At 35.7% G+C, this 14,465-nt stretch overlaps 1 protein-coding gene across 1 annotated transcript; it reads right to left on the bottom strand.

Annotated features, from left to right (window-relative positions):
* Positions 1-4,692: 4,692 nt before the first annotated feature.
* LOC113724879 (DNA-directed RNA polymerases IV and V subunit 2-like) lies at positions 4,693-13,340 on the bottom strand. The gene is made up of 8 exons (XM_072073869.1): positions 13,182-13,340; positions 11,674-12,192; positions 10,606-10,818; positions 8,928-9,835; positions 8,316-8,607; positions 6,688-7,635; positions 5,799-6,070; positions 4,693-5,685 (listed from the first exon to the last, which is right to left on the bottom strand). The coding sequence occupies exons 2-8, from the start codon at positions 12,178-12,180 to the stop codon at positions 5,184-5,186; spliced, it is 3,642 nt and encodes a 1,213-aa protein (XP_071929970.1). The 5' UTR covers positions 12,181-12,192; positions 13,182-13,340; the 3' UTR covers positions 4,693-5,183.
* Positions 13,341-14,465: the final 1,125 nt, after the last annotated feature.

Below are 14,465 nucleotides of genomic sequence, written 5' to 3'. Positions count from 1 at the left end.
CATTAAAAGCAATATTTCAAACGAGTCACATATTTTTTGGGCAAATTATACTTTATTCCCCTATGGTAAAGCTAATTTTTACATAACCCTCTGGTAGTTTTAAAAATTTTATATAACCCCCTCATAATTTGGATCAAAGTGACGGAAATGATCATCCGTAATAGAACCTATAAAAATGTCAAAATTACCTTTATTTAAAAACTAAAATGACTTAAGTGGCCAAAATATATAAACATAATATGCATGACACTCTAACCCCGTATAGTTTTATATTTTACCATATAACTCTCTATAGTTTAGTGTTTTACTATATAACTTCCTTACGATTTTCAATATATATACATGACCCCTATGTGATTAATAAATAATTTTTAACTTTACATAAGGGTATTTTTGATATTTTAGTTGACTCCGTTATGGATTGCAAATTCTGTCACTTTGACATTTTAATCCAAACTATAAAGGGGTTATGTATAGCTTTTGAAACCATAAGGAGGTTATGTAATAAAATACTAAACCATAAGGGGGTAAAGTATAATTTGCCCTTTTTCTTTTTTTTTTTTTTTTTTTTGCTTTTTTGGGGCAAATGAATGAATTGCAATTGATGATAAGATTGTAGGACATTTCACGTACTTGGCAGACTTTGATTTGTAAACAAAAAGGAGCACGGAATCGTACAAAACCAACTCCAGGGCATTTAACTTTCATCCACCATTCAAGTTAGAACAGCAAGCCAATTGACCTGATTATCCATAAATGATCAGTTCTTGACACTTGACAGAACCATAAATTAAAGCATGGTTTCATCCACAATGGTCTATCGAATGAACTTAATTTGTTCAGAGCATGGTTTGATGTCTGTGGGACTATGGTCATCCTGCTTAAAGCATGGTTCAAAGCATGGTTTGTAAACTCTCATAATTTTACTGATCTTCAAGCAAGAATACTTGAGACTTACAACTTACAACCTATACAAAGGAAAGAAATCTGTGTACAAGACAGAATACATTACAAACAGAAACATTTATTGCCTCAAACATAGAACTTAAGGTCTCTGGTTCAGAAGCTAACAAGCGGTTGCTGAATGAATTGGCTACTAGGTTTCTCCACTCAAATAGTATTTTCTCTAAGGTCTCTTAAGTATCTGATAATTCACCAATTCAGGAGGCAGGACCATTTCTTGAAATTGCTTCTTTGTTCCTACTCCAAATATATAGTAGTACATTTGAGGCAGAAAAAGCAGTTCTCCCAACCAAATCACTAAATGAGTGTTGACATAATTGAAACCAAGCTTATTTGATTGGTTAGATGTAATTGGTTTTTGAAATTGGTCATCTCATGTCAAGACTCAATGCATGATTAACTGTGAGTTGGTTGTAGATTTTTCTTGATGCTAAGCCATAGCTAGCTAGTTAGTGGCTAACGTTGTCCTTATTACTATTTAAGTTTCATGGCTGACTTAGGAGTTGAGATGTCCTATTTACATTTACGTGTACTGCTATAAAAAGGAAGGTATCGCTGCCTCCAGTCCAGACAAACGGCCTTTGGCCCTGTTTTCATTTGTTCATTTTCACCACTTATTTTCTTTCATTTTTTCTACTGCCTTCAAACAAGCTAGCTAATTTTTTTCTACTGCCTCCAAAAGCCAACGACAGACAAAATTTACTTCCGTCACCCAAGCAAGCAGCTAATTATTTGTAATTAGCCATATACTGCAAGCTAGCCAAAGAATAAAGGCATGATTGGAAACATGCTTGTTCTCCCGGCTGAACACCACTTTAGACTATTAAAATATTGACGCGCTCCCATTTAGTTATTAAATTTTGTTTTGGACACTTTACCCCGTAAAGTATGAAATCCATCCCATTATAGTTCTTAAATTTGACTTGGACATATCACTCGCTGAAATATGAAATACATCTTAAGAAACTGTCGAAACTAATGGAATAGTAAGCAAGTGTGCTCAAATTTAAGAATTAGAGCGGGATAAATTTCAAGTTCTAGGGGTAAAGCATCCATATTTGAAGTTTAAGAACTAAAATGAGAAGGATTTCACATTTTAGCGATTAAAGTATCTAAAGTTAAAATTTAAGAACTAAAGTAGTAGTATATCTATAGTTTAAGGGTCTTGAGTTGAATTTACCATTGTTTCCATTATAGCGGTACACTAAAAATTATGGATAATTTTAGAATGGGCAAAAAGTCCCAATGGCGCTCAAACTTTTGTCCGGATGAACTTTTAGCCTCCAATAATTAGATGTAAACTTTTGATTCCCAAAGTGCCAAAAGTTGGTTCTTCTATCAATTCCAATAGTTAAGAATGACAGAAAACAATATCGCGCACGATCCATGAGGAATTAGAGGGGCATTCTTGTCTACTCAGTAGTCAGTAGTATTTATGGAGTAAAAGGAAACCAGCCTCTTGACTCCACAGAAGAAGGTCTAGCCGCAGCAGAGGAAGAACATCTCCATTGCAGTCGACGAAGATGGGATGCAAAGCCTTGCAACCTCCACAACCAGGGGAATAAAAAATCAACTGTAACCAATCTATCATCAATATTCAACAATGAATCCACAAGTTCTTATGCAGAATGAATCTCAATCATGTTGGGTTTAAGTCTTCCCCCACTATCTCAAAGCTCTGCTATTACTAATTAATGCTTGTGCCTAAATATATTCATCAAAATTTGAGAAAAATTTGTAACTTTGAAGCCATACATAAATATTTAAGGCAAAAATTTTTTAAAAGAAATGGTCAGGAACATGATTAGTACCTTAATAGAAAATTAATGGGCAAAATACACTCTACCCCGTGGTTTAGCGCTTTTTCACATAACCCCCATATGGTTTCAGAAACTATACATAATCCCCTCACGATTTGGATTAAAGTGTTAAAATGACGGAATTTTGATTACATAATGGAGTCAACTAAAATGTCCAAAATACCCCTATGTAAAGTTAAAATTTATTTATTAACCATAGGGGGTTATGTATATATTTTGAAAGTTATAAGGGATTTATATAGTAAAATACTAAATCATAGGGAGTTATATAGTAAAACATTAAATCATACAAAGTTAGAGTGTCATGCATATCATGCTTATATATTTTTGTCAGTTTAGCCATTTTAGTTTTTAAACAAGGGTAATTTTGACATTTTCATGGGTTCCGTTATAAATAATCATTTTCATCATTCTGACATTTTAATCTAAATTATAAGAGAGTTATATATAGTTTTTGAAACTATAGGAGGTAATGTAAAAAATCGCCAAACCACTAGGGAGTAAAGTATGTTTTGCCCAAATTAATAGAAAAAAGTAGTTGGAGCTTTGACATCCCAATAGGTTGAATTTTGGACAGAATTGTTTCCCCTTAAAATCTTTTGATCCTGAATCTAACAACTAAAGACATGGAAACTACGTGAACTATTACTAGTTTAACAAAGAGGATGGGACTTTTCTTGCAAGTACATATCTTTTTGATTAATTTCTAATGTAGTTTCAGTCACAACTTTTGCTGTATTTGATTCTTCGAAAGTTTTTTTTAGCTCTAATTCCTCATATTATGTGTGGAAAAAAAAAGTTCGGCAAAATTAGCTCTGACAGGGAGGAGGTACAAATCTATACATGCCGTGCTGACGGGCCACGGCAGGTCAGTTTTTTTTAAAAAAAAAAAGGCTAGATGGCTACCGTACACAGTCAACACAGTAGCCATTCTATCAATTAAAAAAAAAAAAAACCTGCACTTGAAGAATCTGTCAGGTCAAAGGCTGTCACATTTGACTATTTTTTCCAAAAAAAATGTCAGGTCAATTGTGAGAAAATGTTAGAAAAAAAATTGTGACAGCCGTTGACCATTTTTTGTCCAAAAAGTTGTTCCCTGCCGTGCTAACGGGTCATGGCAGGGGGTTTTTGTAAAAAAAATTAAAGTTTGATTCTAGTCGTTCAGATGAACGGCTAGATTTGGTGCAAAAGTCATATCCGTGATTATAAAAAAAGGAGAAGGTTCAGAAAACATCCCCCTTCCCTCATTTCTCATTTCATTCTTGTCAGTCTTGACCTGATAAAAAATAAAAAATAAAAAATTTGATTGCTACCGTGCTTAGTCAGTACGGTAGCTTTAGTTTAGGACATCATATTTGACAGAGCTACATTTGGTGGATTTTTTTTTTTTTACACACCTATAATCTGAGCAATTAGCCCTATTTGAGTGGCTTTGCATGAGAAACGCAGCACTGGACTCATAGAATTAGTATCTATAATGGGGACTTTATAAAAGCGAAGAGACTAAGAAAATATACAATTTGTGGTAATCTTTGTTTCGTCTAGTGGTTTCCCTCCGAGTATGTTTAACTAGGTAAGAAACTAAATTATATAAATTAACAAATCATGTTGAATATACATAGATAAGCTCAGGATTAAAAAAAAAACTAGCAGCTCCTTTTCTCCAAGTGACTCAAATTTCATTCTGCTATGAGTTTCATACTTGTGTTGGCTTGAATGAGCTAGGCAAACGATCCTCACGTTTCATATCAAGTCTCGAGCAATGAATCCATCAGCCAACTAACAAATACGTGAATCTTATGCCTTCTCAGATTACCCTACCAACGAAATCTTCCTGCGTAATAAAGATTGAAGCTGGGGTTTATGTTTCACATAATTAAACCAGGAAGATAGGTGTTTAAATTTGACATAATCAAACCAGAAAGATGTTAAATCATTATTAGAAGTAAAAGACAATACAGGTTAGAGGTGGCTCTTTGCTAATGTCTTCAACCAGTGAAATCATCTGCAATGCCATACATGGACACTGATCATCACCAAGTTCAATCCCATATTACATTATAACCACCATGTAAGCAACAGATGCTCTGAAACTAAACCTACCAAATGCACAGGGTTTGATAAATGAGCCAGGCATATAATAGCACAACTGCAGACTAGCAATTACAGAAGGAAATTGCTTATCCGGACTGCACCTTTTTTGTTTTCACAAGACTACCAATTTTTCTAAATCAGAACATGAGTGCTTGCTTGTGCTTGGGAGAGGAAGTACTTCTCTCAGTCTATGTACAAAATTTTTCATCCAAAAGCTGTGATATTGCGCCTTACCCTTGATCTGAAACTGAAAAATTTACAGAAATTCGTGAACTTTTACAGGACCTAGAAGACAATGGATAGAGCTCAACACAACTCGGCATCAAACTTCAGAGATATGCCCAGGCTGAAAAGCTCCTGGCTGAGCAACTTGGCGCCGTAAGGCACATTGACCTTAACAATGTCTTCAGCAGACTCACAGAACCGGCAAAAAGGGCCACGAATCTTCCGCCCACCAAGCACTGACCTTTGGATTACGTTTGCCATACTCTTGCATTTGCGACAGACATGCATCTCTGAGGAATCGCTGAGAGTGAAGAGGCGTTCATGCAGATTGGATGCAGCACCATGGGCTATAAGGCAATCTCGCTCCATCTCACCAAATCTTATCCCACCAAATCGCTTCCGGTCTGCCACCGGCTGACGAGTGAGTGGATGGACGGGTCCAGTATTTCGAAATTTGACTTTATCTTCAGCCATATGAATAAGGCGCTGATAGAACGTTGGACCCATGAAAATCATGGAATGAATCATTTCACCTGTTCGACCACTGTACACTCTTTCATTTCCCCACCTTGAAAATCCAAGCCTGCCATGTGCAGTATTAAAAGCAACTCAGAACAGGCCACAGCGCACCAAGAGTAAAGTAAATACAGGGTGCAAATGATCGTGCATAACTTTCTCATATTGCTGATAAATTACCTGTGGAGTTGGTCTGTTACAGCATCAACAGATAAAGCAGAAAAAGGTGTGGCAAATTTCTGCACACCTCCTAGAGCAATTCCCTTAGCCAAAGCAGCCTCTAACAGTTGTCCAGGAGTTTGCCTTGAAGGAAATGCATGTGGATTAATCACAATATCTGGAACTATCCCTTGTGCAGTAAACGGAAAATTCTCCTGGGATTCCAGGAAACCCAGAACACCCTTCTGTCCATGCATGCTTGAAAATTTGTCACCCAGACTTGGAGAACGAACCTGAAAACCGTACTCATTCTTAGCCTAAAAGCAAATTATAAATGCAAAACGAAAACATGATCATTGAGAAAAAGAGTATTTTATAACTCGAAACCAAATTACATCTGCTAATATAGTATCATACACAGTCTTCCAGCCCTATATATTTCAAAAGCATTTAAAACATACAAGGGAAATGATGATTTGATTCCAACGTCTGCAATTCAAAATTCAACAGTAGAGAAGCTAACCAACAAGCAAAGTTAAAGTGGAAAAAATAAGTGTTAAAAGACAAATCTTCCACTACTTTATTACCAAAAGAGGAAATAAACAAGCTCATGAGGGACAGTCCCTACGGATGATAAAAGAGCAATTTCAGTTCTACTCTAGCTTCTATATACTCCCCTAAAGGCATTGAGTTTCATCATCTGCAGCTCTAGTGCCATGAGAAAAAGTACTAAGCCATATCACAGGCTTGCTGACAGTGAAATCTAGGGAATGCTAAGGCAATGCTCTCCGACATTGTGTATCAAACAGTTAAACCACCAACTTTTTGTTTCTTTTCTTGGCATGACACCAAATATGGATGGACCAAATATGGATGACACCAAATATGGATAGACCTAAATATTATATACCTGCCTCAGAGATACCACAGCAAAGTTCTTGCCATCATCATCAGCTGACAGTACAACCTTCTGAACCATGCCTCTTTCAGTGTGCTTCAGTTTCACACTATGATCAGCCCCAGATTCTGAATACTTACCGATGACTATATCACCAGTTTGAAGGCTAGCACCAATGAATGGGAAACCATCATCATCAAGGCTGTCAACGCGCCCAATTTTACTTGGCATCTTTCCAAACTTTACCTCGTCCTCAGACTTATGCTTCTTTCCTAAGTTATGCTTCTCATCTATGTCTGACTTGTAGCTTCTTATATGCTCGGAGCGGAACATGCCACGCTCTAGTGAAGCACGATTCATCACCAAGGAATCCTCCTGATTGTAACCAAGGTGAACATTGACTGCCACTATAGCACATTGTCCATTATAGTATTCAGGTCGTGGCAACATTCCTCTATGACGAGGATAGGCAGGCTTCCACAGACAATCTGAAAGCATTGTACAGAACAATGGCCTCTGGGGATAATACAATTGATGAATATTTGTATCAACCCTGATACTTGGGTTTGTGGTGGAAAACCCAATGGCCTGCTGAGAGTGCTTCTCAGATTGGTACAGGACCCTTCGTGCGTGATCGTGGTTTGCATATGGTATTATTCCACAGCTTAGACCAAGTAAAAATGACATGTCCAGTTCACAATGTGTGTATTTCATGGAAGGGTTCTCTCTGTTTCCAGTATACAGATAGTCAATTGCCCAAGCAGTTGGACAATCTTCTTCCTCTTCAGGTCCAATAAGTTCAATTATTCCTTTGTCCAAAAGAGACTGAAATGAATAGTTTTCCCCTTTCAAATCTTTGATCTTTTTCAGATTCTCAACTACTAGGAGAGGACGAAGAACCCTTCCAGCATCAGAAAATATACGAATTTCTCCATGATGTTCATCTCTTTTAATTTCCACCTGCAAGAAAATAAAAAACAACAGCTCAGTCCAGTATAAACACTAGAGAGATTTGTGGGCAGTCAAAACATGCAAACAGCCACTAAAGAAGGCCACTGAAACTAGGCCCGCTTTATTCAAAGGATAAAATGAAGTTCACTTAACAACTTAGTCTAAATCCAAAAACACTACAACATAAACAAAAAACCATCAGACAACATGAAAGTAAAATACGTATAATTATGTTGACAGCAGAGAAAAAGGCTGCTTAGCACATTGTAAAGCTCAATAACATTAAATGGCTTGTCACTATGAGATGATTCAGACCGAAAAGAAGACTTATTATGACTACAAGTATACATACTTCAGATTAGTATACATATGTTTTTCGCCTTTGGTCAGATGAAGCAACTATTGACCAAAACAAGGGAAATGGAGCAGAAAGACAGTAATTGCATCAACACACAAATCAAGCGATAATATCTAAGAGTATCTAGCATTTCTACCTAGGTAGATATCTGTTGTTTAAAAAGAAGTAAGATTATAAGGCAAGACAAAGGATCAATATATTTTTGCTCAGATAGTGGCATGAAAGGTTCTCGAGGGAAATTGAAACAATTGCATATCATATAAACAGTCTACATTATTGTTCTATCAGCATCCCAAAATATTCTGAAACAAGCTTAGACTATGGAAATTACCTGTGGTGGGATCTCCTTGTTCCGACGCTTACTCCTTAGTTCTGCTACAAAAAATGCAGAATCCTTGCATGTTCCAATCCAATCCCCATCCAAAAATATCTTGTGCTCTCCATGTACCAATGATGAAGTATGATCTACCAATTGTTTCAGACCACAATCGAGCAATCTTTCAATAAGAGGTTCCAACACTTTTGTGCTGACAAGACCCAAGCTGGCCAAGTTTTTAACCAACCCACAATTTTCTCCATCTGGAGTAGAGAGGAAGCATATCTTTCCCCAGTGTGAACAGTGCCTGCGTCATCAGTTTTAACCATTGTTAAAATTAATAACTCAGATCAAATCAAGAAATTACAGATGCCCTGAGAGTGGACAGGCAGAAAGAAGAAAATAGAAATAGTGCATGGCTTTAGAATGTTAATAAAAGTATGCAAGAAAACTATTAGCAATTGAATAAAAGTAACTCTCTACCAGCGTGCATAAAGATTAGCTTAGCCAGAGTCTGAATCAAATTATAAGTTTTAGAAACATTTTAGCACACATTTATTCTTTCTACTATATGAGAAGCTGAAAGTAATTCATAAGGAAAAATCTTTGATGAGTTCTGGTTCTCACGGATATCTAGCATCACCAACTTTTCCGATGTATGAAACCTGCTGCCGTGTTTTCCTCAAGTCAGCAGTCATCTGCAATGGATTTGTTCGCCGAAGGGATGCTACAACTCCAGAAACCCTTTCTGTCTTCTTATAAGGATGTGACCATCCTCCAGTTGAAAATGCCCTTGAGAGACCATTTGAAATGATTGATGCATCCAGATAATGTTCAATGCTCTGCAGGCTACGATCTCCATAGAGATCTCTTTGCATAGCCTTAACCATGCGCCTCTCAACATGCTTAAGATGTACTTTCAGCTCCCTCTCCAGTAGCTCAGAAGCCAACTCCAATCTCTTGTTTCTGAAGTCATCCCGGTTGTCAACTTTTCTTCGCCCAGTATAGGCTTCCAACAGACACTTCACCATATACCCAAGGAAGCAGGCTTTCTGTTTGAATCCAGTTAAATTTGGAAACAGTAGATTGCTGATGCATTCTTCCACAGACTCAGCTGGAGGGTATTTGCAGTTATTCAGAAGCATCTGAACATAGTCTAGAGCATTCCTGCCTTTACGGAAGCCTCCTTTACATTTAAGATCAGCATCCTCAAATTTAGTATCAGCATAATAAATCGAGCCAGTTAGTATATTAGCAATCTTGGTGTCTTCAATGTTCAGATCAATCAAATCTACCACCTCTCTATCAGAAGATGCACCAAGGGCGAAAAATAGTATCCATACAGGCATTTCGGCAATGACAAAATAAACAGAAAGAACCCTTTGTCCTCCGATGAGATTTGCAAATTTTGATTCATCAACTAGCTTCAGATAGACTCTCTTCCTTCTTGCAACCGGACGGTAAGAAACAGTCCAGCACGGGACACTTGAGAGCCAAAGTCTTGTCAAGCAAATTTGCTCCTGTGCAACAAATGTCTAAAAGAAAATATTTTAGGACATCTAGTACCCAAATATCTACAAACAACTGCTGAAAATCGCCTTGAGCAATGAAATTTTATTCAAAGACTCGCCCAAAATGCTCAATGGAAAGATGGTTGTTGTTGGTTTTGCTCTAAATTGGTCAATGATGCAAAACAATAGGCTAATCATTGTACTGGAAATTACTAAGATCTCAAAAAGAAAAGCTTTTAGATTTCACAACTGACTTAAAAGTATTCTCTGTTTACTCCGCAAAAGAATCTCAAACGCATGAGACTAACAGATAAAGTAAAGATGAAACACAAGGAATCAGTAGGGGCAATCTTTTGTCCCAGAAGCAATTGAACAACAGTCAACAAAGAACAGCAAGATTTAGGAGGACAAAACATACACATGGCCTCAAACAACAAGCCCTGACCGAGTAAAGAGCAAGTACATCTTAGCATGCTACTAATACTTTTTGTGGCAAGACTTCATCTTTCACTATAATTCTAATGCCAACTATATAATGAGGATAACTAGCTTTCTATTCCGTACTATAGATCGTTGTTCCAGCCGTTTACAAGTTTAAAGGATCCATTTACTACAGATCGTTGTCATTTCTCCATTTTCATCTATTCACGCTCTTTCGTAGTGAGATTTTTCGGTGCAATAAATTCAGAGATCTAACTAGTTGGTCGAGCAGGACAACTATTACATATTTAAAAGAGTGGCATAGACTGTTAGAAACACTATACTGGACAGGAAAAGCAGAGAATGCTACTCACCTTTTCAGCACCCTTTATAATAAAGTAACCACCATGGTCAAATTCGCAATCATCCTTTTCAACTCCATTCATCCAACATAAGTCGGATCTCACCATAACAGGAAGCCTCCCTATTATGACCTCTCTCTTCTCCTCCTTCTCACACTCATTCTCTATATGTACTGCCCTTCCAGTTTTTGCCTTGTCACTTGCTAGAAGCTTCTTGGTGTAAACCTAAGTGATTACCAAATTCAAAACACATCAAAGTCAAAAGAGCTACAATAAAAAGAAAGGTTATTGTTGAAGACGAATGGCCTCTGCCAATTTTGTGGTGAAGTAGTAGGAATGGAACCATCTTTGCAGAGTCAACTAATAGTCTCAGTTTAGAAGTAATTTGTATACAGAATGCTTGTGTAAATAAAAGTCATACTGACACTGTCTAAGCTACTAATCTTCTTTTAGGTATTAATAAATTAACATCATGGAAGAAAGCCAAAACAAGCAGAAAATTTAAATCAATCATTTATTGAAAACCACAACAAAATGAAAGTGACTCCTGCAATGATGTCATCAGACAGATAAGCAAAGGAAAAAATAAATTATTTCCAGAACTCCTTGCCATTTCATAATCACTACTGATTTGAGTTCTTCATAGTAGAGGTGAGGGACTATGAGCTATTTAATCTTCATATTTCTGAGTAAATCAACAAAGAGACTCTACCAAAGCCTTACTAGGCACTTAGCATGGCAAGATCTATTAAGAGTTAAAATTACCATTTCCAATTTCCTGTCACCACTAGGGATCAAAGACATGTAGAGTATTAGAAAATGAAATTGCTTTACAAGAAATTTTACAAACCATATTAAGAATATTCTTCAAATTAAAGCTTGAGATGGCACCCAACAGACAAAAATTGGAAATTTGGTGCAAATATTAGTTGATATGCATCAATGACAAGATACATGTACCAACTTCTACCAACACATATGAAATGGAAGATCAACAGCGTAAACTAGAGACAATGAAATTCTACACACCACATTTAGATCCGAGTTAATTAAATTATAACACCCAAGTGAATGACTAACCTGAACATGAGTCTCCACTTTTATCCTAGCGGAATAAGTCATGCTCTGAAGCCTAGCATGACGAGGAAGAAACTTCAGGTACTCTTTTCCACCATCTCCAAAGAACTTGTCGCCTGTCCAAAAGTCTGGCTTATCAAGGATGACCTTGCCAAACTTTATGGAGGCATATTTCCATTCGCCGTCACCTCTCTTGGAAGGGTCAAACCCTGGCTCAACCACAATCTCTCCAACAGAGTCAAACATTTCTTGGATCCCATACTTGACAAAATTGTTGTATGAATTAATCTGATGACTAATTAGACCATACTGTTCAAAGAAGGCAGTTGCTGCCTTCTTGCAAAATTTCTTCAAAAAATCTTCACCCAATTCTTGTAGGGTGACAGAATTCAGCATATCATCGAAATCATCAAAGTCAATGTCATCAATATCCATCAGTAAAGTTTCGTCTGATAACTTATCTTTGCTGCTCCCAATTCCTGGATCTTTTCTGGCGTCAGGCACATCCATTAGAATCAAAATCTGTTATAATTCAAAGCAGAAAGAAATCAGAAAAGCGCACGTCAAATTCTGCATTCACAATGATTAAATTTCTAATGTCACAACCAGAAGTAGAATCAGCCAAATTGGGCAAAATATGGTCTTCCTACCAACAAAACACAGGGCAGAGTTGGAAATCAAATTATTATAATCAAATCTTTCAACCAGTAGTCAGAACAAAATCTTTTTTCCCTCTAATTTTTTTTTACCAAAATTTTCCTTCTATTTCCATCTACTTATATTGAAATATAGCTCTACGAAAACACATTTAGGAGCAAAATTTTCCGACTCTGTTCTATTTTATTAACTTTTGAGGATCCCAGGTTGTGCATTGTTCATTTTTTCAAGAAGGTCCTAAGAAACCGAAGCCGTTGCTATTTTATTCTATTCTTTTGCTTCTTGGTCTTGCATTCTCTTTTTCGTCAAAATGGGTCCTAAACCGTACCTTCTTTTCCTAGCCCAAAGCAACAAGTTTACATTATCAAAATACCTGCTAAAAAAAACCTTAAAATAAAATACAGCAGCCTCATTTTTCTTAGGACAAGCAACAATGCAAGGTCTTCGGCTTTACTTTCCCAGACAACCATAAGCCCCACACGTTAAACTCCTCAAAAAGAAAACGAAAAACCATCAACATGCATGATATTTAAAGAGTTTCCCCATATTTCTTTGCTCATTTTCAGGCTTCCGCAGCAATATAGAGATAAAATGAAACCAGAAAAAGAAGGCAGAGAAATTTCCGTAGATAGTAGATTAAGGTTACAAACATTTTTTCCTACTAGTGATTACTGACTGCATTGCAAATTTGGCACAAACAAAAACAAGCCAGAAAAAATTAAAAGACAAGGAAGAAAAACTCAGAAAGCAGATGCCATTGAAGCAAGAGAACAAAACATTACCATCTTCACCCAAAGAATTTCAGAAAAACCCAAGTGATAGTTGAAAGAGAAGAAGATCAGAGGTATACTTACACTATAAAAATCGAAGCTTTCTAGTTTTGATGAAGGTTTTGGCAACGGAGAATATGATCAAAATCCAAAACGAAAAAAGAACCGCTTTTTGCAGAAAGACAAAGGAAGTGAAGTGGAGTGGAAGTGAAAGGCCAAATGCTTTGATCGGTTAACTTTTCTGACGCTCTGATTTACAGACCGTACATTTATTGGGTTTGGCATTAACATTTAATATCAGAAGCCTCCCCTTAGGTTTCTTTTAATATCACCTGATACACCTAAGGTTTCAAATATATCACTTACCTCCCTTACTTTAGTTATTTGTGTAACAAAATTTTTAAAAACCCTAAACTACCCTTTCATTTACTAAATATAAAAATGTTCCTAAGTCACTTTATTCACTTCAAAAGCAATCTCTTGTAGTACTACTACATCACAATGCTATACCCCATAAAATATAAATTTGAAAAATAAAAATGATATTTGGAAAAAAATTCATTTGTATCAATTTAATTTGATATGCTCAAAATCGATTTCTTATGAATTTACTTTTTTTCCACCATCTTCTTAACCCTTGCTTAAACCATTAAATTATACCAATTATTATAAAAATCAACTCAAAATAAGCAAATAAATAGTACCCCACTTTATCACAATCACAAAAAGTAAAAGATAAATAAAATTTAATTTATTATAATTTATAATATAATATTGCATATTCATCCAAAAAATATGAGTAAGAGAGAATGATGGAGAAAAGTGAAAAAAAGAAGAAAGTGACTTTTATTTCTTTTTTTTAATTTTGAGCTTCATTTATTTAATATGTTGTAAATTATGTGTTAAATAAGGGTTAGTATAGTCTTTTTATAATTATTAGGGGAGGTAAGTAATATTTCTAAAACCTCAAGGGTGCTAAGTGATATTAAGAAAAATCTCAAGGGAGGTTTCTGATATTATCCCTTTGTTTAATGTACCTATTTTATATTTGGAATGTTGTAGCTCATCTAATTAATAGTAACACTTTTAACCTTTGGCCATGAGATATGGGTTGATAAATATGATACTCATATTTAATTTTTAAAATATTTTGATTTTGAGCCTAATTGAGGTTTAATTCAAACTCGTTTATTACTCTTTAATTTCTTTAATCTAATTACTATAACTATCAAATTATAAAGTAAATTTAATATACAAACATTAAAAAGTAATAGTTCATTAAAATGTATATATACCATAAAATTTTAAATAATAATTATATTTAATTCGTTCAAAATACATGAAAAATAGTAATAAAATCAGTGTTTT

The sequence above is a fragment of the Coffea arabica genome, chromosome 1c (assembly GCF_036785885.1).
Source record: "Coffea arabica cultivar ET-39 chromosome 1c, Coffea Arabica ET-39 HiFi, whole genome shotgun sequence".
NCBI classification, from domain to species: Eukaryota; Viridiplantae; Streptophyta; class Magnoliopsida; order Gentianales; family Rubiaceae; genus Coffea; species Coffea arabica.
Note: the sequence above shows the minus strand (reverse complement) of the source record. Positions and strands in the feature narration are given on the sequence as shown.